The 25568-nt window shown below is 41.0% G+C and overlaps 1 protein-coding gene across 5 annotated transcripts in view; it reads right to left on the minus strand.

Annotated features, from left to right (window-relative positions):
• Arfip1 (ARF interacting protein 1) overlaps window positions 1-25568 on the minus strand; it is an 84268-nt gene that overhangs the window by 13164 nt on the left and 45536 nt on the right. For 3 of the 5 annotated variants that reach the window (XM_016003831.3, XM_006985323.4, XM_076574328.1), the window contains 5 exons: window positions 23224-23319; window positions 21833-21945; window positions 17395-17616; window positions 14758-14915; window positions 8439-8613 (listed from right to left, as the gene is read on the minus strand). In XM_016003831.3, coding sequence (XP_015859317.1) covers window positions 8439-8613; window positions 14758-14915; window positions 17395-17616; window positions 21833-21945; window positions 23224-23319 — 764 coding nt within the window. The remainder of the gene's footprint in view (window positions 1-8438; window positions 8614-14757; window positions 14916-17394; window positions 17617-21832; window positions 21946-23223; window positions 23320-25568) is intronic. The other 2 variants (XM_042279219.2, XM_006985324.4) reach the window with 1 other exon arrangement.

The raw sequence follows: 25568 nt of genomic DNA on the forward strand, positions 1-25568 counted from the left end.
CAATCAGACTGCAACCCACAGAACCAGGGAGGCTACATAGCAGGGGGGACCCTAGGATGACTGTGGCTTATAATAAGTTTTGGTTTTACTCAATTACTGGGCAAGCCTCAGTGAAACATTTCACTATTAAGAATTTGTACTGTATCAAGCTGATAATAGAAAAAAAAAAAAAGAAAAAAGAAAAAACAACAACAAAAAAGAAAGATAATGTGGTACCTATATTTGACGGAATTTTATTCAGCTCTAAAAAAAATGGGATCATAATACTTGTAAGACAATGGATGAAAAACCAGAAATCATTAGGTTAAGTAAAACAAGGCAGACTAAGACAAACATTGCATATTCTGTTTTAAGAGGAAGCTAGACTGTAATGTGTGTATACACACACACACACATATATATATATATATGTATATACACACAGGTATAGATACACGTATATACAAATATATGTATACATATATGTATTTACATACATACTTTTAGACTAAGTTGTTTTCTAACACTAGACTATAAGCTCTAAGGAGAGGATTTATATTTATTTTTCATTTACTGGTGACATCAGTATCTGGAACACTACATACTTGAGCAGCATATATTTGCTGTTTGTTCAATGAACAGCGAAGAATAACAGCAACACAAAATTACAAATTACATGATAACATGTGCTCAGAAGGTAAAGATGTATGGATAAGGGAATGTTCGCAGGATCTAAATGTAGGTACATCATTTTTTGACACTTGATGGGTCCTTTTGTGCTCAGCATCACACACTAGTTTGTCTACTGTATTCAGGAATCTTAACTTATTTACTTTTTTACACTCTTTTTTTTTTTTTTTTTTTTTTTTTTTTTTTCCGAGACAGGGTTTCTCTTGTGTAGCTTTGCGCCTTTCCTGGAGCTCACTTGGTAGCCCAGGCTGGCCTCGAACTCACAGAGATCCGCCTGGCTCTGCCTCCCAACTTATTTACTTTTATTTAGAACAAAAAGATTCTTCATCTCCATTTCTTTCTTTTTTTTTTTTTTTTGGTTTTTCGAGACAGGGTTTCTCTGTATAGTTTTGGAGCCTGTCCTGGAACTCGCTCTGTAGACCAGGCTGGCTTCAAACTCACAGAGATCTGCCTGCCTCTGCCTCCCGAGTGCTGGGATTAAAGGTGTGCGCCGCCGCTGCCACCACCACCACCGCCGGCCATCATCTCACTTGACCTATGTGTAAATATACCAAGTATGCATAGTCCAGTTGTAGAAAACAATTTCACAGCGAATAACTGACACAGACACTTTGAAACACTACAAGCTGAAGTTTTTTCTTTCTTTCTCTTTTTTGACAATAGGAAAAACATTCCAAGAATGTACTTGTAGAGTGCTTGCGCAACACGCACCAAGTCCTGGATGCACTCTCCAGTACCACACAAACTCGGGTCAGTGGCACATGCCTAACATCTGACACTCAAGAGGTGAAGGCCTGAGAATCAAAAGGTCAGAGTTACTGTCAACTACATGAATTTGAGGCTTCATTTGGTACTAGTACATACTAGGTAACGGTAAATATGTTCCTAAACTCTGGCTTATATAATCATCATTTTCAATTCAGAAGTCTAGGCTGGAAGCAGACCGTGGCTTAGCAGCAAGAATCTGGCTTTGGATCCTAGCACTGTAAGAAAAAAAATCCAACTAACTAAATCAGAGTATGGCATTCCCCTTCACAGGTATGTGTATTAAGCAAGGGATACACGGTCCCCTAACTTTTCCAGATCCTAAGTTTCACAAGTGCTGCACTTCCTGCCGCCGCCTGGATGTGTCAAGTCAGAGCCGCGCAGTCCCACAGGTGCCGCCTCACACCGTGTGCATTTTCTACTCCGTCAGACACTTTCTAGTTTCCATGCAGTCTTTCTTCTGCCCAACCATTTTATTTGGCCCTCTGAATTTTTCTCTAAAAATTTAAATTCATAATACACAATGAAAAAAGGTGGTAATGTATTAGAAATGAAAGAATATTTTAGTACTAGAAAGGAAATTCTTCCCAGCACTTGGGAGGCAAAGGCAGATGGATCTCTGTGTTTGAGGGCAACCTTGTCTAAGGAGCTAGTTCCAGGACAGCTGGGGCTATGCAGAGAAACCCAGTCTTGAAACACACACACACACACACACACACACACACACACACACACACACACACACACGGAAGGAAGGAAGGAAGGAAGGAAGGAAGGGAGGGAGGGAGGGAGGGAGGGAGGGAGGGAGGGAGGGAGGGAGGGAAGGAAAGAAGGAAGGAAGGAAGGGAGGGAAGGAAAGAAGGAAGGAAGGAAAGAAAAAAGGAAGAGTAATTTTACTTTTCTTAAAAATAAATAAACCCTTACTTTCTGGTTTATACCCCAAACTGTTTTACTGGATTATTTTTCACATTTAACCCCACCCTCAATATAGTCATAGCCTTAAAACACCTATCATGTAAGTGGGATTACTCTTTACCTTCTTCCTCCTAGTGCTGGATTCGGCCTCCAGGGCCTCAAGCACACTAGACAGGCTCTCTACCACTAGCCCCATTCCCAGCCTCACATTACCTTACACCACGTAGCTCACATTCTCAGTGGTTCCAGTGCAGAGTTGTTTAAAACAAACTTAAAGAGTTGCTAGAGCTAATCTGCTTCTTTCCCCAGCAACAGTAGGCTGGGGAGACAGACACAGCCGGAGTGTTCCGAGACAGTAAGCGGTAAGGACACACTCTCTTCTCTCCTGGTGACTCACCTCCTTCCATGGCTCTCCAGTTCCTGCAGTGGACTTCCAATCCAGGGAAGAATGCACACACACGGGGCTGGAGAGATGGCTCAGAGGTTAAGAGCACTGACTGCTGCTCTTCCAGAGGTCCTGAGTTCAATTCCCAGCAACCACATGGTGGCTCACAACCATCTGAAATGAGATCTGGTGCCCTCTTCTGGCCTGCAGTCATACATGCTGTATACATAATAAATAAATAAATCTTAAAAAAAAAAATGCACACACTGTGTTGGTGAATGCCTGCACCATCTCTGAATATCATGAGGGCCTAAAGGAGGGTACAGTACCTATTTCACAGACTTTACAAAGCACCAGAAATGTTGGCTTTCTTTCTGTTTTACTAAAGTGGCCTAATGTTTGGTTTTGAGCTGTGAAAGATAAATGATGGGTAAAGAAGCTGCTTGAGGTCACAAATATCTCAAACTGTGTTAATTAACGTCCAAGAGGAGAGATGCTGATGAGAAGTGAGACACTGCAAGAGTCTAGTGAACTCGGTTCTTCCTGCTATGAACCTGGTGTAGTTAGCAGACCAAAGGCACCACAGAGACCAATACGATTGTGTATGATCTGCGTCATAGGGTGGGAAGGCAGAAACACACACGAAAGTGGAACACAGCTTCTTACTAAAGGCGAATAACGAGCTCAGATGTCTTTTATTACTCTATATTAAGGCATGCACAAATACAGAAGTGTGCAGCAGTACACACTTGTAGTAAGGGATGAGATGGAACACAGGAAGTGAAACCAGGATCTAGTTTGGTTTCCCCTGGGCCAAGAGTGAACAAACTTCAACATAACTGAGTCCAGGAGATCTCTGAACAAGAGCTAAAGGCAACAAATGGACTGTGCTTACTTAGGGCCACAGTGCCTGTGACCTTTGAGCTGAACACATCAGCACTTCTCTCTTGCCCTTAAATCTGAACAATGTACCTCACAGACTCACCTCACAATTTCATTTACAAGTAGACAATTCTTTAAGATAAGCAAACCAGCTTGTATTTTTATTTAATTTTTAAACTTTGTTTAATCTTTTAACCTAGTTGTAGATTATATTCTTTGAGCAGTGTAACTTCAAAAGACAACAAAATTGTTAGGATACTTAAGATGTGCCTCTCTCTTTCCTGATAATCCCACACCCAAGTAGTCTCACATCTTAAATTCCCCTGCCATCCCACACCTGATAAAACCCAAAGTGCGTGCTTCTTTTATCTCTGACAACTACACTTGCTATCTTGACTCACTTCAGCCCTGAATTCATTTTGTTTGTCTGAGATACGGTCTCATGTTGTAGCTCAGACAAACCTTGGACTGAGTATGTGGTACAGACTGACCTTCATGGCCAATCCTCTTGCATCTCGAGGCCCCTCAAACGCTGGAACTGCAGGCGTGTCCAGGTAAATCTTTCCTCTCCTCTGTGCTGGGGATTAGATCCAGGGCCCCAGACTTGCTAGGCAAGCACTCTATTGGTCCTGAAATTCTTTTCAGGTGTGATAATTGAGGACCACTTTATCTGAGTGGTGGTCCCTAAGAGACAAAGCTCCTCAGCTACAGGCTTAGTGTCACTCTGCTGCTGCTCACATACCTATCTGTTCTGTCTTGCCAAAGCACAGCAAGGCTAGACTAAGAGCATACTGTAAATATCTTCATTTCTAAAACAGAGCAAAGAACCTAACCCGGGGCCAGGCTCACAAACACTAACACTAAAACTTAATACCAAGCCACTGGGCTGACTCTCAGTTCCATACTCAAGGACTTTCTGCCTTGGCTTTAAGAACCATTCTAACACCTTACTGTTTGGCCTCTCATTTTAGAAGAGCAGTTGGCTGGGGATGTAACTCAGTTTCAGAGTGCTTGCTTACTGAGAACTATTAGCATAGAAAGCTACAAGCCACAAGAACCAGTAGAGAACGCCCCCCCCCCCCAACCCCGTAGAGAACTACAAAACAAGTCCTTATAACATCAAATTATAAAGCAGCACATTTAGTGATACTGTTCTCTAAAAACACACTGAAGAAATAAAAACCTGCAGTATGTTTTGTTAAAATCCATCTCTTAAATAGATGGTTTACATCTGTGTATAAAAGACCAATTAACCCAGAAGCAGTTTACCAGAAGAACAGAACCGAAGTGAAAGCTGTCACGGAGGCAAACTGCAGGAGAGACAGTCCTTAGGCCTCCCTTTGTTTTCTCACTATTCCAAATAAAAAGGGTGAGAGCCGTCCAACCATACAGCCCTGAGAAGTTCTCTCATGGATCTAAGTCCTATAGATAATGATTACATTAACAGTTTGCTGTGGGATGGTCTGTATGTCAAATCTGTTGCTTTGATTGGTCAATAAATAAAACACTGATTGGCCAGTGGCCAGGCAGGAAGTAGGTGGGACAAGGAGAGAAGAGAATTCTGGGAAGCAGAAGGCTGAGGCAGGGAGACACTGTCAGCTGCCGCCATGACCAGCAGCATGTGAAGATGCCGGTAAGCCACCAGCCACGTGGCAAGGTATAGATTTATGGAAATGGATTAATTTAAGCTATAAGAACAGTTAGCAAGAAGCCTGCCACAGCCATACAGTTTGTAAGCAATATAAGTCTCTGTGTTTACTTGGTTGGGTCTGAGCGGCTGTGGGACTGGCGGGTGACAAAGATTTGTCCTGACTGTGGGCAAGGCAGGAAAACTCTAGCTACAACAGTTTGATAGTACTGCAGTTCACTCTGAAATCTAGCTGATGATAACCATGCTGCTGTGGCCTGAATGTTCTGCCCCTACATTCATTTTGAAATCCTCACCCCAAGGAGATGGCAGGACAGAGGTGCCTCTGGTGGTGTTTGGTCCCAAGTCCACATGAATGAATTAATGCCCTCCTCAAAGAGGCCTGAGACTCCTTCCTCTTCCTACTGGGTAAGGGTGTAACAAGAAAGAGCCATCCGTGAGCCAGAGGCAGGACCTCACCAGACATCAAGTCTGTGGATGCCTTCACCTCAGACCTTCAAGTCTCTAGAGACCAGAGAAACACATTTCTGTTTATAAACTATGTGTCTATGGTGATTGTTCTAAGAGCCTCCAAAGACTAAGACATAATCTCAGAACACAAAACCCATGAGAAGAGGGATAATTTTCTATTATATTTTACAGTAAAAAAGAATGACATTATTCTCCACTAATGCCCAAACCTTTGCCACGGAAGCCCCAACTCTGTTTCTAAACTCTGAACACACAATGGTCAACTTCCTATCATCTCCCCTTCAATATTCCATCCCTGCTTCAAGTTGAACACTGGGTTAAACGAAGGTCCACCTGCACCTTCATCCTACCTGGTTCCCAACCCCATCATGCTGCCACAGAAATGCCCCTATTGACAGCTGGGCTCATGTTACTCAGTATTCCACTTGGCTATAAAAGCTTCCTTACAAGATGGTAAATATCTACTTTATTTTTAAAATTACCTAATTTATCTTTGAGACATGGTCTCTACACAGCTTTGGCTGGCCTTGCTCTGCAGATCATGCTGGCCTCGAATCCACAGGTCCTTCTGCTCTGCTACCCCAGTGCTGGGATTAAGGCATGCACCATGGCCACACCCACATTCTTCCTTAACAAAGTGCTGACTGAGTGCCTAAACTATAACTATCTTTCTGTCACTCCCATCATGAAAATTTTTTCGGTGCTTACAAAATAAAGGCACATTAGTAAGATCCATCTGACTGGCATTTAAAATTTAGAGATGAGCTGGCTGGCTGTGAAGGTGTCAATATACATATTCCTGTAGAGCATGCCTCTTTTTAAGTACTATACCACACAGTAGTAATGTCAACAAATATGCAAATACTGACATAATAGTATCTACCAAAATACTAAACAATGCAAGTGATTCATATGTCTGAGATGGAAATGAACATAATCTTATGAGCCTTAGCTAATGAATGCCTTAAAAGGCTGTGCAATCATGTTGGGCAATCTGCCTGACAATCTACTTAGGTTTCTTTTTCTACCATTGTATTGTTTCCAGGTGAGTATTTTCATCCACAGTTTCTTCAAAAACTGGAGTAACACTTCTAGACTTGGTAGATTCCAAAGAAATATATCATTACTCTGTGGGCTTTATGGTAGCTGTGAGTTTCTAAGGAAACATTAAAGGAAACAAGAAGATAGTAATTCAATATAGCCCTTTGATGTCATGAGGGAGAATATAAATATTAGTTTTCTAGGAGAAGTAAAGAAAAATAATTGCTACAATTTGAATCTTTAATGCCCCCAAAGGACCATGTGTTAGAAGACTGCCAACCTATGTCACTATTGGGGGCTAGAGTGGGGCCTACAGCCAGGCATGGGGCACAAGCCTGCTTAGCTAAAAACTCAGGCACAGAGTTCATCATGAATACAAGGCCAGCTTTTTTTTACACACCAAAACTCTGTCTCATAAATAAAAGCAACAGCTGGGTGTGGTGGCAGATGCATAGGCACGCAGATCTCTGTAAGTTCAAGGCCAGCCTGGTCTATATAGCAAGTTCCAGGACAGCCAGGGCTACACAGTGAGCCCTTATCTCAAACAACAACAAAGTAGAACAAAAACAACCCTACCACAAACAAAGGAAGAAGAACCAATGTGGTGGGGCCTCGTAAGGAAGGAGGATCACCCTGGCTACCACAGGGTGAGCAGTTTTGTTTGCTACGTGCTCCTGCTGGATACACTACCTTATTACTGAAACCTCGGCAACTGTGAGCCAAGGCAACCTTTTCTCTTGAGCGAGCAGCTGTCTCGGGTACACACCACATAACAGACTGACTACATAGCCATTGTAAGAGGGCACCTGGAAGAAGATGGTTGAAGGCCTGTCAAGACTTCAAAGGATGCAAACAGCACTCGAAGAGAACTGTTGCCACGCAAGATCCACCTTCCCAGTGCTGAGCAACACCAACTGTACTATGCTCGTTACTGGCTCTCTCATTTGCAACTACACTCTTCCACATAAAACTCAGAAGACATGTTGAACACAGGAACTCATCTTTCACACAAAGGAAAACTCAAGGGCGGAGGACACAGCTCGGCAGCAGACCACTGACCCACCATGCTCAGGGCTTGGATTCAATCCCTAGCACCCAAGGAAAACAAGCACACAACAAAACCAGGACTGCCTGCTGCCTCCTAAAGCTGGGACTAGAGGCATGGGCCACCAAGCCCGGTAACAGCTCCATTATTTAACTACTTAAAGTACTCGCTACCAACATCAATCTCAATAACGAAGTTTAACACAAGCATTTTTGACTCCCAGTTGTTATATACGAAAGCACAAGATAGTATGGTTGATGATTTTTTTTTTTTTTATTTTGGTTTTTCGAGACAGGGTTTCTCTGTATAGCTTTGCGCCTTTCCTGGAGCTCACTCTGTAGACCAGGCTGGCCTCGAACTCACAAAGATCCGCCTGCCTCTGCCTTCCTAGTGCTGGGATTAAAGGCGTGCGCCACCACTGCCCAGCAATGATTTTTATAAAAGAAAGATAAGTTTATTTTTATTGTACCTATAAACTCAAACTGATTATAAACAAAGTTCCTTCATGCAATTGTCATGAAAAAGTTATTAGAAATAAATACTTTCTACTGATTTTTGTTTTAAGTGATCATTTTAAAATCCATGGAAAGCTGCCAGAAAGCAAAGAAAAACTTTACCTTATTTTCTTCAAGAAATTTCAATTTGACAGAAACATCACTGCGCATTTTATCGTATTTTTCCTTATGTATTTGGAATAGATGCTGTGACTGCTCAATTTTTGGCAGAGTGTTTGCATCACGTGGTCCAAGATTCAGTTCTTCCAAATCAGTTCGATATGCATCATATTCAATTCTGAAAAGAAGAAAATAAATAATGCATACCAGAAAACACTGAAACAGTCTGGAGATGGGCTGGAAAACAGCACTCAGTCTCATATTAATAGTAATACATACGATACACACACACACAGTCTCTACTCGATGTATCTGAAACTAGCACTTCTCTAAAAATAAAGAGCTATTAAGATATAAAAGGGGTGGGGGACCTCAGTGCTAGAGTGCTTCTTTCGAATGTGTGAGATCCTGGCTTTGTTCTCCAGCACTGTCAAATACATGCATGCATACATGTGTAAGTACACAATGCATGCACACACACAGCCCCGAAAGAAGAGCTACTTCTTAATCTCATAGACTATTTCTCCCCAAATACAGTATTAACTGACAAAATTTTCAACATTTAGCAACCACTTAAAAAAAAATGCGACTTCAACTGATGTCAAACCAAGTTCAAAGGTTCCTTAATGCAAACTGGTTAATACTGATGAGACAAAGTCGGTGAGACCAGCCACCTTCAGAATGCCCTAGCAAAACCAGTAAGAAAAGTTACACTGAGGGTTTCCAATGCATGTGGTACATGCACTTTAAAATGTTCCAGGAAAGGCGCAAAGCTACACAGAGAAACCCTGTCTCGAAAAACCAGAAAAAAAAAAGTTCTAATAACTATTTTTAGATAATAAATATTAATTTATTTTACCCAGAACACTGAAAATCCTAGTGCTGCAACCTGTGAAGAATGTAGACAATTGCTAACGAGCTACTTCACATCTGGACACTGAGTCTCGGGAAGCCACCGTGTACGTTTTAGAATCACACTCTATTCACACAGGCCACACTTCAGTGTTTAACAGGCACAGGTGACAGCACAATGCTGGGGTGTTTTGTGTCACAGCAGCCTTTAGAAGGTGACAGTAGCATCTCCTACAGAGCACGATGGCCTGTCTGTGAGATGCTCTGCCTGAATGACTTGGAAACAGCGACCCCGTCAGCCTCACTCCATGATCTCACTAGTGATCTGCACCGCACCTGTCATAGCCCTGTGGAAGTAGAGCGCTGCTGTGGTAAGCAGCGACTGGCCCCGCTGCCTCTGAAGTAGTCAGTACTCAACTGAGAAGGAGCAAGTCACCTCTAATTTAGTTTAAAAAAAAAATCAGAATCACAAAGTTTATGTCCGACAATTAAAGGTCTTTACTCAGATATCAACAGGGTGAGTCACATCTCCCAGTCCAAGAATGAAGAATACTTTTAAGTAATGAACTACATTATATAGCTAACTTGAGAAAGACTATGTCAGTCCCTCACACTAAGCCCAGTTTGTTTATTTATTTTTGGGTTTTTGAGACGGAGTCTCACTGTGTAGCTCTGGCTGTCTTGGAACTTACTATATGTAGTCCAGGATGGCCTTGAACTCACAGAGACCTTGCTTGGGGAAAATAAATTAATGTACTACATACATATGTATGATGTACTAGATAATTTTATGTACAGAAAGCAAGTGTACAAGAGGTAGCTTAACAGAATATCAGCTTTGGGTGTTGATGGTGGGAGACTGGGCCTGCCCAGACTCTGCCTCCCAAGTGCTGGGATTAAAGGCATGCACTACCACACCCAGCCCAAGCCCAGTGTGTTTGTTTGGTTTGGTTTGGTGTTTTAAATTTTTCTAGAGACAGGATTTCTCTGTGTAGGATTTCCTGGCTGTCTTGGAACTCATTCCATAAACCAGGCTGGCCTCAAACTCAGCTAACTGTCTCTCCCTCCCAGGGGCTGGGATTAAAGGCATGTGCTACCATGCCCAGTGTTCAAGCCCAGTTTATTTCTAACGTGTACTAAATTTAACAAACCAGATCTTGCAGGGCCAGTGAGGATCATGTCTGTTCCCTAATAGGCTGACCCATGCAACAATTATCAAGTCAGAACCTTCTGTGTTTTGGGGGAGCTGATAAGTTAATCCTCAAGAAGCTGGTACCCAATTACAACAAAATGTCATGATGCAAATTATCATTACCGACAAGGGGGTTGACTAGATATTTGAGAAAGCATTTCTGAGAACAAAAACACGACATAATTAAAATTTGAAGAATGGTAAAAGCTTATTAGGTTGATGAAATTGGTAGAACGTTCCAAAAAGAGAACAGTGTGGGCACTGGGAGATATTTGTGAATTAATTCTGTGAATTATAATCCAAAATTAGTACACAACAATGGAAGAAATTTCAGTCAAGACAGAAGGTAGGTAGCCCCATGGTCCCTGATGTACAACAGCAAGAACAAGCAGTAAAAAGGCACGGAAGAGCTGCGATTTGCCCTGATTCCACTGTTGAGGGTTCAAGCTGGTTTTCTAATGGTAAGGAAGGGACATGGACTGGAGCAGACTGAAAACTGGGCCAGCCCAGGACTATGGGCAGTAAGAAATGAGTCTGGAAACTAGAATAAAGATAATGGAGGTTAAGACAGACAGAAAAAGTCAATGGGGCAAGACAAACTTGGTAACAATAACAAGTTAGTTAAAGCCAGGGGTTTAGAAGCCAACTACCTTTCACTTGCTCTCATGTCTTTAGTTAGTATTGCATTTTTTTTGTGGTCCCATTTTCCATCTATGAATGGGAACAATTACCACAAAATTTCATACACATATGTATTATATGACATTGGGCAATAATTAAAACCTTTAGAATGCTTAGTAACAGAAAAGGAAGAGCTAAAAGCAAACACAAACAAAAAAGTAGAACCAATCTTGTTAGCATTTAGGCATCTGTACTGGCTTACCCTTAGGGTCCTGACAGGATAGACCTCAGCTGCCAACACTAAGAGCACCCCCGTGCGCATTTGCTGTTTCCTTATGAAAGGTGGGCCTTGCACATCTCCCATCTCTCTCTGTCTCTCTCTCTTCCTCGTCCCCGACTGGTCCTTGCCCCCTTCTCTGCCCCTTCCCCCTCAATAAACCTCCTACATGGGCACTGTTGTATGGTGTGACTCCTTCCTTCCCGCCCTTTTTAAAATACAACAAAACCCCCTTCAAATCCCGGCAGCACTTTTTAAAACAGTAACGATGAACTGAAATATAAGCAAAGTTACACTATTGACCTTGCAGTCTTTACTGTGACACTCATTTTGTAGATGACATCAAAGCAGAAGCTCTTCCCAGCAACTCTCCTCTAAGAGCACTCCTACACCCAAGGGAGGGCAGCCAGCCCTCCAGAGCAACCTGCACTTCCAGATGGCCAGCCTCCGCCTGTTACTCTACGGAGAGCAGGTGTCCACCCTGAAAAGCCTTCATCACAACGGCCTGCCTTCCTGGTGCTGCTGTGGGGAACTGCTGAATGGGCTGTTGGCAGAGGGCTAGGAAGTGCTTGTACACAACGCATATCAGGGGTTAACAGACCACCCAGCATGTGCCTTAATGACCACTTCTAATGCTGATCCAATGGTTGACCCTCGCCGTAAAAGTCAGTAAATTGTGGGTTTAACAAAGAAGAAAACTCTGCTACTTAAAACTTTGTAGTTTGGACTCTTCATCATTAGAAGCCAATGTCCCATTAAGCAAGCCCTCGGCTAAATGATAAACAGAAATCAAACCCCAAGCTAAACTTAAAGAATTTGCTAGTGTAATTTGAATAAAAAAGGATGATTATGGGATGATCTTTGTTGGTTTGTCAAGCACACAAATGAGGTTGTCTGAAAGTTTCCAAATAAGCCAATATACTGTATAATACTGAGATGTGATACCACATTATCCTTTAAGTTACGGTTCTCATTATAATATGTAAAAACTGCTTTTCATTATGAGACAGTGTTGCACGAATCTTAAATGGTCTTATAATTAAAAACCCGGATCCAGATATTAGGGTAAATGATGAAAGATCAGAGAGACAAAGGAACAAGCCACAGCCACTTCTCACCTCACCAACTCCACGAATCCTCTGACTGAATGTCTGAGTCCTCAACCAAAAGGCTTCTGTTTCTGTCTCCTCACGCCTTATAATGCCTTTCTCTGGCCAGCCATATCACTTCCTGTCTCAACCTTCCTAGTGCTGGGATTAAAGGCATGTGACTCCCAAGTCCTGGGGTTACAGGTGTGTGTCACCATTGCCTGGCTCTGTTTTTCTCCTCGAGTGGATCAATTATGTAGCCCAGTGTGGTTTTGAACTCACAGAGATCCACATGGATCTCTGCCTCCCGAGTGCTAGGATTAAAAGTGTGTGCCACCACTGCCTGGCCTCTATGTTTAATCTAGTGGCTGGCTCTGTCCTCTGATCTTCAGGCAAATTTTATTAGAGCACAACAAATTATCACCACAAAACATGAAAATTTTTATGTTTTTAAAAATTACATTATTGTTTTGTTGTGCTAGGAACTGAACTGATGACTGTAAGAGTGCTTGGCAAGACACGATCTTTGAACTACACGTTCTGCCCCGAATTTTACATGAAAAGCTAGAAAGCCAAATGGGCATCTGAAACTACAGGTAAGCACGCCATTCATGCTCTGTGGACTTACTTTCCCCCTCTGTAAATCCAATGTGTTTTCTGTACTTATCTGTGCATGGTGGCACCTGCTAGGAACCCCGGCACTTAGGGGGAGACACGTAAAACAAGAAAATTCTTATTTTCTTAAGTACTAGAAAAGCTGAAAAGACTGAAAATCATCTTAAAATGTTTAAAGATAGAAGAGCGTGCACTGTGAATGATTATGATAGACAATTCAGCAAAGACTGATTAAAGAAGTTAGACAAATGAAGTTTTTATTCATATGCATAATGAATCCTTTGAAAAATACAATGTCTCTGAAAGGATTTAAACAGACTGGAAAATCAATTGCTGTAGATGTTGTTGAAGGGAATTCCATTAAAAGATATATTACTGATAAATGGTTTCAATGTTAGTGAAGGGAGGATAGGTAGATTGCTTCCAATTCTTTTTTCACCATCTGATTTTACCATGTTAATAAATTAAGTTTTATGTTCAAAACTTAAGTGTTCCACATATCTGTTTTTGCCCTGTGTAAAGTATAGACAATGCATACTTAAGGATAAGCACCCAACTACAGAATGGCAAGGTGCTTCGGGAGTTCTCAAAGCACTCCATTAAGCTAGAGCAAGAGGTCAAAAGGTCAAGTTCTCCTACAAGGTAAAACTTAGCACCATCTTGAACCCTACTATGAAAATGGAACAGAAAGTCAGCATTCTAAATACTCAGCGAACACTACCAGAAAATTGGGCTGATAATAAATAATAGTGTCAGGACATAGGGAAAAACCTAGACGTGAAGTTGAAAATGTCATTATGGGTGTGTTACTTTTTAAAGAATTTTTTAGATATTTAAAAGTATTTATTACTACACATTTTGTTCACTTAACAAAACCATGAGATAGGGATATATGTATAAAACAGTACATTGGGAAAATCTGTATTGTAAACAACTACTAAGATAAAGGGAAATATTTATGATAAGGTCAAGTGTGAAAGCATGTGGTAGAGTTTGAACCTGGACAAATGAAAATCAGGAATTGGTACTATGGAAGCAGCATGATGCATCCCAGTGCACGCACAGTGGGATGAACCAATAATATAGTTACAGGTTCACATTAGGTCAGATTCCAGAGTATATACTTGGCAGGACATAGGAAGCTAAAATTGAGAACTCCTCTCTTTCCTCATTTCTAAGTAAATAAGGTTGAGGTATACGACTAAGGCCCGACTGGACATTCCCAATACGAAGTGTTCAGGGCCTTTTGAAAATACTTCTGGAGAAGTGGCTGCACTGAATAACTAGGGCACCGGACCCATATGCTAATTAGACACTTCTGAAGCACTGTTTGGCTTTGGTTCTTGACTATCTTCAAAATCTTGTTCTCCCACTTTGTTATTTCTGAGGACTACCTTCTAACATTCCAGTACCTTCTTTTGTGGAAGTCAAAGAACATTGCTCTGTGGAGGCGGTTTTCTCCTTCCACCTTTACATGGGTCTCAGTACTGAACCAACACAAGGCTTATGTAACAAACACCTTTGTTCACTGAGCCATCTAGCCATCTTTTTTTTCCCCCTAGTACATTCTTTATCTTCCCATATTGCACAGTAGGTTTCTCTTGTTTACAATAAAAAAACTTTAACTAAATACAAGTCATCTGTGAAATGGACAATATAGAAAAAGTCGATACCCACCTGGCATTTTCATACTGTTTTACAGTCATTAGTGTATCTTCAATTGTTTTATTCACCAAGGTGTTCACACTAGCAATGAAAAAATTAATGGCCCCAAGAAGAGTCTCTCCATTTTTAGCCAGCAGCTTCTGGGTATCTGCATTATAGCCAAATTCTTCCTAAAACAAAGATGACATCTTAACTAGTCCACTAATAAATCAGTGGACATGACTTTGAAATCATAAACATATTACCAATGGGGAGAATGTTTGACTCAGAAATCTAGTAAAAGAAGTTTTACTTTTTCTGCTAATCTTTAGATTTCTAAGAATCTAAATCATTGCTAGCTACATAATTACTAAAATCGTAGTAAACCAAAATTATCATTAGCCCAGACACACAGCTAAATCTAAATAATTTTAAAAGCTAAACTATTTTGCACTATAAAGAATATTTTTGTTTCTACATTTTGTTTCTATTACACTGTAAGCACAGCTGTTCGGGAAAATACAGCAGCTTATTAATCAGAGAAGTTAGAACTTTCAGGACCAAATTAGGTAACAATTGGTTAAAACTTTCAGACATAAAATAGATTGCATTCTTTTGTGTGTTTTGATTGAATTTCCTCAAAGTATAAATACAGACAAGACACATTTCTTTGTAAACTTAGGGACCAGGTGCCTTTCAAGCTCAGGTCTATCTGGGCCCACAGCTGAGGGAGATTCACTCAACACCAGCTTCAGTTCATTCTAATAAACTATTTTCAGCTCAGCCAACATTTCAGACAGTTCTTTCATATGTGGCAAGAACACACTCTTCATGCTCAGCAGTCTACGCTTCCCAGTCCACATGGATTACTCAGGAGCACATCTGACCAAATAAAGTAATCCTATTTTACTGTGAGATTATCATTCAACTTGAATTCTCCAGTCTGTTATAAAACACTTCAATTTTGGCTATAAAAAAAAAGGAATATAAAGTTAACTAGAAGATGAAAATTTAATGTAGTACTACAGTTATAATTACATTTCCAGATGATAAATTATTTAATAATTCAGTAAGTATTGGGGGAGTAAAGTTACATTATGCTAAAAAATATTTTCCATTTAAGACAGGTTCATGTACTTTATTCCAGACTCAGTCTTCTAAATTGTGTAGACTGATTACAAATGTAGGAATGTGTAAAAAGAACATTGCACACTTGTTATACTAACATTCAAGTGTCTGAAACAATAGACATATTTCAAGTTCTATTCAAAAGTTCAAGCCAATTGGAGCTAAAGGGCAAGACCCTGTCTCAAAAGAGTCAATCAATGGGGAGACCATCAATCATTCTACCATCACTATAGCATTTCTACAATGAAAGGTAGGACAGCAGGATGCTTCTGACATTTTTACAAACCAAATTATGTATGAAGTATACATAAATGTTACTGCATATAAAACAGTATGGGATAGAACACTTTAACTTCTAGGAAGTGTTAAAATATTATAATTGAATGTACTTATTTTTTGACATTTATAAAGAGGTAAAAGCCCAAATTAAAAATAAATCAGCAAACAAGAGGAAGAGTACTATAAAAACTAGATGGCCAGGCAGGCAGGATGGCATACACCTTTAAGCCCAGCTCTTGGGAGGCAGAGGAGGTTGGATCTCTATGAATTTGGGTCTAGCCTCGTTTACAGAGCTAGTTCTAGGATAGCCAGGGCTACACGGAGAAACCCTGTCTCAAAAAACCCCCAAACGCTACATTTACATAAACCTAATCATTAATCAAAACTAAAGAGCCGTCTTACTTACCGTATAACAGAGCTTGGGACAACACCACCAGGCATGCCAACATGAATGTGGATAGGGGACATGGGCATGGGTGCCAGCATGGAGAGGACATGGATGAGGGACACAGCGGTGGACAAGGATGTGGAGGGGTGGGGTACAGGAACAGGATGATGAAGGGAGAGAAGGTACACATGGCCTCAACCCTACACAAAGAACTACAGGCAACTAAGGAATACAGAGAGAGGGCGGAACAGTCTTCCCCAGGGAAAAGCACCCTAAGTAGTTATCCAAAACCAAATGGCCTGCCCCCAAAACATACATACAAGTAACATTATACAGACAGAACAGGTTATATTTATGTATTTAGGAATACACACACACACACACACACACACACACACACACACAACAACAACAACAACAACAACAACAATTAATGAAAACTGAGGCCATGTCTCTTCACAGCAATAAAAATTCTAACTAAGACACCACCAAAACTCATACATAGTTATGATTCTCTGTAGACTTGAGCAGGCTGGGTAATCTTTTCCCTTCTCTCTCACCAAGAACTTTCTTCTAGAACCTCCAGCTGCATCCATTCCAGGCACAAATAGATCTTTGCATTGACAGAGTCATTTGGGTCTTCTTAAAGATTATATGATAAAAGAATGCCTCAAAATCCCATTTACATTGGGGTTTGAGGATAAAGCTCAGTGTACAGCACATGCCATTGGGTTCAATGTCCAGCCCAAACAAACACAACAATGACAATTTTACTAAGAGTTTAGCCAGTCACATATGGAAAAATTACCTCTCAGAATACTTCTATTAGCACCCTCACACCCATAACCCCTAAGAGTTATTTTAAATAATCTTACGTGGAGTTCTAGAGACTTCAAACTCAGGTCAGCAAATGCATCTCCAAGTTGCTTTTGAGTATGCACCATCTGGAAGAGCTGTGTTGCCAATGTCTGAGCCAGTTTCAGAATGTTTTCATATTTTTTCTTATTGTCTCTTAATATATCAATCTGAGCTTCAAGTTCAAGGTCCACAGTTCTTGAGCCACGGCCTAGTTTCTCAGATATAATTTGTCGGGTACACTAAAAGTAGAAAGATGTACTTTGTTTAGGAAGAAAAAAGAGAACAATAATACAGCAATGCAAAGGACATTACATTGCACGTTCCAGCTCTAAACCTCAAGTGAGCTAGTTTTCAGGCTTGAATACTGTTCCCCTTCCCAGGACCTAGGAAGTACATTTATAAGCGCGTACACACACACACACACACACACACACACACACAATGTTCACAAGCAGGCACTTGGGTCCAGATCTAATAAAGAAATGCTTTTTTTTTTTTTTTTTTAATTTCCCACAACTACAGCAGTAGAAAGAATAAGATACTAATTATGAGGCAAGCTAAGTTTGGATACATTAAATAAACTTTGAAACTAAATTTACAAAGCCTACATGAGGTAACTGTATATTTTTTAAGGAAAATCTAAATAATCAAATAAGAGGACTAGAGGATGTCTCAGTTTTTAAAGAAAGTATACAGTTGTTCCCCATTCCTCCAATATTTGGCCCCAGGAAGTTTCTTAGATAATTCCCGAAACGTTCTGAAGTTAAGACGCACAACTGAAGAGGAGGACACACCACAGCAAGTTTACGGAGGATCTAATTCCTCTGCCTTCCCTCAAAGGCCCAGAAATGGAAGCTACTTATAGTCAGAGGATCAAAGTTTCCCATATAAGAATTCACTTAGGGCATGGGGGTGCGCACCTTTAGTCCTGGCACTATGAGGCAGGGGCAGGCAGAGCTCTGAATCTGAGACCAGCTGATCTATCTACATAGCACGTCCCAACCTACCTACCAAGATCTTGTCCTCCTCACCCCTCAAAAAAATAATTCAGCAGATAATGGCCTCCAAATGAAGCTAACCTGCTAACGAGCTGGAAAGTCTGAAAACAAAAAGGAAACGCTGACCTATGCAGATCTCTAAAGTGAGGAGGGTGGATGAAATGGAATGACACCCAGTCCACAGCACACCAGGAGGCCATACTCTAAACTGAGGAGGGTGGATGAAATGGAATGACACCCAGTCCACAGCACACCAGGAGGCCATACTCTAAACTGAGGAGGGTGGATGAAATGGAACGATACCCAGTCCACGCATACCAGGAGGCCATACTCTGGCTCCTGAGCTGACAAGACAGCCCTGCACTCTGATTACTGAAATGTCACCAGAGCTCTGCTGTGGTGACAAAACAAACACTAGAGGACAGACAAAGAAAGGTTATTAAGACAAAACACAGAAGGAAGCCGAACAGCGAACCAACAGGGGAAAGCGGCCAGCAATGAACGGATGGGGCAATCCCAACAAGAAAAACGGGCCAGAAAGCTGAGAGTCTGGCCTAAAGACAGAAGTGATGGGAGAATGCTAATGGAACTGAGGCAGAGTTTAAAGAAGGACTTTAAAATAGTCTTTCCTAGTCAGGAAAGGTGTCAACTCTGAAAGCTTGAAACTGAGAGAGTCTGTTCATGGGGGGTGGGCAGGGCGCAAATGAAAAAGAAAAATATCTCAAACAGGGCAATACAGCAAAAACCTGCCTCAAAGAGGCAGGAGAGCAGGCAGGATGGACAGATAGACTAAACACACACACCAGAAGGAACTTCCAGTTTAGGTCTCGAACCCATCTTCTCGAATTAATTTCCAGTTACTTACTTTCACCTGAAGAAATAGTTGATATTAGGTTAATAAATACAGGTTAATATCTTTTTTTTTTTTTTTGGTTTTTTTTGAGACAGGGTTTCTCTGTGTAGCTTTGCGCCTTTCCTGGAGCTCACTTGGTAGCCTAGGCTGGCCTCGAACTCACAGAGATCCGCCTGCCTCTGCCTCCCAAGTGCTGGGATTAAAGGCGTGCGCCACCACCGCCCGGCTAACAGGTTAATATCTTTAAAAACAGGTTAATACCCTGTTTTAATTAATTTATTTTTATTAGCCGGTTTTTGTTTCTTTTCCTAGTGTGTAATAGAATGTTTTTGTGAAAATGTCCTTGTTTGTTCTTAAGGAATGAAGCTCGGTGTGGTCGGACAATTACACAAGTGAAAAGAACGGGGATTCCAAAGAGCTGGCCGCACCCTCCCGCAGCTACAGAAGCGCAGGAGACAGACTACTCAGGAGACTCCGGGGAGTTTGGTGTGGAGGGGACCTGCAGACACAAGCCGTAAGGTAATAAAGTCGGTAAGGCAGGAAGGGCATCCCATTCTAGAGACATCGGGGATCTGCTGAGGGAGTTTAAAGGAACAACGACCCACCACACCCGTCCAAGAGAATCGGTGGTGTCCTGTACCAATAGTCAAATAGTAATAAAGATATGGACGAGGACTGTGAGAGCTGGAACAGGAAAGGAAAAGAAAACAAAGGGAGAATCCAGAGGATTTAATGACTGATTAGATATGGAAGATCAACAAGAGGAAGGGATGAGTATTTGCAATTAATAAATAGTTGTATTATGAGAGAACATAAGGCAAGAATCATACACCCCTTCCCTTGAGAACAATGAGGCAAAGACTTTCAAGAAATGCCCTGTGTGAGACGAATGTAGGCATCACTATTGCAGACACCACCAGCATTTCTTAGTTCCTGCGATGACATGCACTAAAAGGACTTTTGGAAAGATTCATACAGCAGATTTGGGGCTGGACAGACGGTTCAGTAGTTAAGAACTCTTGCAGTGGACACCCATATGGTGGCTCATATCCATCTATAACTCCAATTATCTAAGGTCTTCTCCTGACAGGCACATGGCATACACATGGTGCACATATTTATATATAGGCAAAACACTCATACACAAAAAATAAAGTAAATAAATCTAAAACAAATTAAGAAAACTTGTTACAGAGTGCTGGCCTAGCATACACAAGTTCAACTCCCCATAATTCAAGAAAGCTTATATTTTTAACAAAGGGTTTCAGATTGTATTTTAAAAGTATTAATTGGAAGAATAATCTCACCCTGCTTTAGTCTTGAGAAGACATGTTAGAGAAAACTGCTGTGTGTAAAAGTGTAGACAATTTTGACTTGCCAACCTCTAGACCCATAGCCAATTCTAGACACAAAGTATTGTGGCTCATACTGTGGCCTGAGCTGTTGGGATTTTTCATCTTAAGTAAAGTAGTCCATGACTTGTAGCATCTGATCCCCAGTAAAATTCAAAAGTACTAAGTGGATTTGGAGATTGGACAGTCTGAAATGTATTCAATGTGCCATAGACTTAAAAATTGGCTTTTTATTTTACTGAGACCATTAGGGAAATAACCACCAATTACTCCAAAGCAATGCAAACAGCCATATTGAATTTATAATCTGGTGCTGCCTTTATAGTTAAGAATGATTACAAGATCACAGAGTTTCAGACTTTGGAAAACTATTGTGTTATAAAGTATCAAGAAAAGGTCATATTTAAGGGCATGAGCCTGTAGTCCAGGTAACTCAGGAGGCTGAAGTCAAAGGATCCCTTGATCCCAGAAGGGGAGCCCAGACTAGCTAATAAAGTGAGACTGTGTCTCTTAAGAAGAAAATTAATTATCAAAAAAGGAGAGAAATAAGTACATCTAATATAGCTCTGTAGTTAAAGGTATTCTATGAACTCTCATTTGTATGTGTGTGAGACAGAGTCTCCATATACTAGCCTGGAAGTGAGAGAGAGAGAGGGTGAGGGAGAGGGGAGGAGAGGGGGAGGGAGGGAGGGAGGGAGGGAGGGAGGGAGGGAGAGAGGGAGGGAGGGAGGGAGGGAGGGAGGGAGGGAGGGAGGGAGGGAGGGAGGGAGGGAGGGAGAGAGAGAGAGAGAGAGAGAGAGAGAGAGAGAGAGAGAGAGAGAGAGAGAGAGCGCACACGTGAGAGTGTGAGACAGAATCTCCATATGTAGCCTGAAAGTTGCAACAATCCTGCCTTGGCCTCCTAAGTGCTGGAATTATAGGCATGCATGCAGGTTGGGTTTTTTGTTTTCTTTTAAACATGTGTATTTTTTTTTTGTCAGAGTTAAGTGTTTTAGTAAGTCTTTTTTAAATTCTTTTGTACTAAATTTTAAATTATATGTAAAGATAAATAATGGAACAAATATTTATGGAACAAAATTGTATTTCCAAATTGCACATCCATGTTTAGATGGTATTATTTTTCATATCTGTATAAGCTTGATAAATATGATAACGGGAATAACATAAATGAAAAGTCTTAGATACAGTTAGGAATAACATAAATGAAAAGTCTTAGGTACAGTTAGGGTGGAAATATTTAAAAATCACAAACCTTGTATGTGTTGAGACTCCACTTTCTAACAAGTTCTAACTTTTCCATTGCAGGATTTTTAATTTCATCTGCTAGAATAACTGGTCCACCTTTTGTGTGTGTCCTCTGGCCACCTGCATGAACAGAACAAAAGACAAAAGCACAACCCAGATAAACCTAGGGCATGAGAGAAGAAGTGAAACCTGAAAGTGATACGTAAACATAAGGAAACACAAAGGTTCCTACTGCAGGAAGGACTACAGCCTCTAGAATCGTGCAGGCTAATTTCCTAATCACTTACAGATACTTCTGTCCATTAAACAAACATGAGGTTTGTCTCAAAGGAACAAATTCTGCTGCAAACTTACCTGAAAAAAAAAAACAAAAAACAAAGACAACAATGTCTGGTTGGTCTGAGGAGACTGCTTACTCTGTAAAGTACCCGCTGCACAAGATCTGGGACTCATGTTCAGATCCCTAGCACCCACATAAAAAGCTGGGTGTGGTGGTGCAGGTCGGTAACCCCAGCACAGATGGAGGCGAGGGGCTCCCTGGAGCTCACTGGTCAGCTAGCCTAGCTGATTTGATAGGCTATAGGCATAATGAAAGACACTGGCCTCAAAAAGTAAAGAGAGTGACGGTGAAAGACAACCAAGCCTGACCTTGGGACGGCACACGCACACCAAAAATCAGGGTGAGTATAAATTTTCTTCTCCCACTTTAGCTTTTGGTATAGCTTAACAACAGACATAAGAATCAGAGCAATGCAAAAATAAATAAAATAAAATGTTAATGCCATACAAAAAGAAATGTTGAGCTTGTTTTTCTGTTTCTTTTTGTTTCATGTTTTGATTTTGGGAGTGTCTCCTTATGTGGCTCAGGTTAGCCTTGACCTCTATAGCCTCAACCTTCCTAATGCTGAGATTACAGGCAAGCACTACTAAATCCAGCTTCCTTTTCAGTATTTTGTTGCAATCTACAAACTATCTGTATGTGGAGGCTGACAAGGATACACAAGCTTTTCACTTGACCCATTCTCAATAATAACATGGCTGTCAGAGCTCCCTTTCCATTTGCAAAGAGGGCAGAGCTGCAGAGCTGAGAGGTCAGAATCAAACAAGTGGACCTGTACCAACCAGAGAAAACAGAGAATGAGTGAAAACAAGGTGTACTGTTTTAACCTTTAAAAATCATGAAATTTCAGGTTTGAGATGCAACCTAACTGCTTTGAAATGACAAATGATTTTGATTTCTAGAAAATTGATTTATTGTTAGAGAAAGCAGCAGCAGCAGCAGCCATTAACAGCCAGAAGAGCACACGCCTACAAACACAGAGTGAGCAATTAGGAAATGGAGTTAGGCTGGCTTCAGCAGGAGGAGAGGCCCAGTCAGTCAGTCAGTGCAGTGACTACCTGCAGGAACGGTCAGATCACCTCCTGGCTGGGCCAGCTGACTCGCTGCAACCCTGCTGGGAGACAGGACAGATGGCAAGGGCGGCGCCGAGGGACCTGGAAAGGCAGACATTACTGTGAAGATCCACTCCTCCTCCACGTCAGAACAGAGATCTACTGACAATTCCTTTAACATGGTCACACACTGCAATTAAGACTACAATTAATACGCTTGCTCTCCTGCAGGAAAAGACCAATAATAAGACAATGCCAGGGGCTGAGTTCTATGGAAACTTATTATTAACCTATCAAAACTAAACAAAGCACTTCACTATGTCAAAGAACTGGCAAGATCATATCTAAACAAATTTCCCTGGAGTCTGGTATTTTCAAAACCAAATCATGTAAAATCTGGGAGTTAAATGATTCATAGTTTAAGTATATATCTCATAACTTCTCAGTCTTTACTATGAAAAAAAGGCTTAGGTACAGAAAGGAATACAGAAGCATATTTTAATACTTTTTACAAAAATGTGAATGAAGTATGTCCTTCCTAATAATTACAACCTTCATAGGAACTGTTGCCAAATTTTTCCAAACATAAACCAAGTCTGATACAGTGCAGACTACTGCTCTTTGTGTTGGGAATGTTGGGAGCCCACAGCAACTCAGCCACCCTGAGGCATGTTGAAAGGCAGAGGCTCAGGCCCACTGAGCCAGGAACTGCAGTACCACAAGATCCATGGTGAACTCTAGGTACTGGGAAGTTCAAGAACTGGTGCTGTCATGGTTCCCAAGTGATCACGAGAATCATTCCTGGAACTTTAAGAACATATCTGGGACTCTCTCAAGATCTATTGCTTGTCAGTGTGAATGCACCTGCTGTTTTGAAGGCTATTGTGAGATTTTCAAACAGTCGAGTTTGAGAATAAGAGGAAAGAGAGCAATTTTTAAGTAAAACACAACCAAGCTTTAAATTCTAATTCTGGGTATGAAATTCTGGTTCTGTCTATCACATAGTGACAGGAACACTCTGACAATTTACTTACATCTCTGAGGCTCTGTAGTCCTCTACAAAGTAAAAACTGTTCCCTATCAGGCTGATGAGGTGACTCAGCAGGTAGAGGCACTTGCTCCTAAACCTGATGGCCCGAGTTTGGTCCCTGGAATCCATTGAGAAGTAGAAAGCTGAGTCTCACAAACTGTCTTCTGACTTTCACATGCATACACTGTAGCATGCACACCCACACACATATACACACAAAACAAATAAATGCAATTTTTAAAAAGGAATGCTACCGTATATCATTGTTCCTAAGGCAACTATTAAATCAGGCAAAAATAATAATCATTAAAAACATGAGAAATTCTTTCAACATTTAGCCGAGACTATTTTTCTCTACTAATCTGCATATGTGTATCTCTGAGTGTCAACGTGGTAAATTTGCAAACACGCATGCATGAGAGCTGCAGGAGGAACCAGCTCGATCCCTCTGAGCTTTTTTCTCTCACTGAACCTGGAGCCAGGCTGGCAGCCTGCAAGCCCCAGGGACCTTGTCTCTATGCACCATTCCCCCATCTCCCCAGCACTGGAATTACAGGCACCAGAAGCCATGCCTGGCTTTTCACGGGTGCTAGATATTCAAATTTAAATTCTCATGTTTGCAAAGCAAGTGCTCTTACTCACTGATCATCCCTCCAGCTCTAGCTGAGAATATTTTAATGCCTATAATGAACTGTTATTTCAATTACAATCTTCTCCAGTTTTCTGGAAAAAAATGTATATCAAATGTATTCATGACAGGAAAGAATCAATACCCGCTTTACATATAATTAACAAGAGATGTATATATCCCATACACACATAAACAAGATTCTGATGAAGACAGCCTTCAGTTGTAATAGTAAGAAAACCTGCTTACATTGAATTCAAGCATATGACGGACCTAAATAGACTACCACTATCATTTAAAGTAGAGAAATCTGTCTCTTTAAATCTACTGAATTACAAAACTTAAAACTAGACTGGCTGATAGAAATCAACTGGCTTGAACACTCACAATAAAATTTATGAGAAATGAGGCTCAGGAGGTTAAACAGTTTCATATGGGGAAGTTCACAATCTACACTACAAGATCTCCATTATCAAATTAAATACAAAAGCTCTATCTACAAGTTACTTGCTGAGTTGAAAGACATTTCAATAGGCTATCCAGTCTAAAAACCATGTTATACAAAGACCATATCTCTATTATCCAAGGCACCGGGTTCCTATCATAAGGAAGTAGTAAACACAAGGAAACAATGGCTAGAGTTCCATGTCTGATGACCTCAAGAACAGAGCTCCGTTGTTCTGGTTATTACAG

Source organism: Peromyscus maniculatus, chromosome 6, assembly GCF_049852395.1.
Source record: "Peromyscus maniculatus bairdii isolate BWxNUB_F1_BW_parent chromosome 6, HU_Pman_BW_mat_3.1, whole genome shotgun sequence".
Taxonomy (NCBI): Eukaryota; Metazoa; Chordata; class Mammalia; order Rodentia; family Cricetidae; genus Peromyscus; species Peromyscus maniculatus.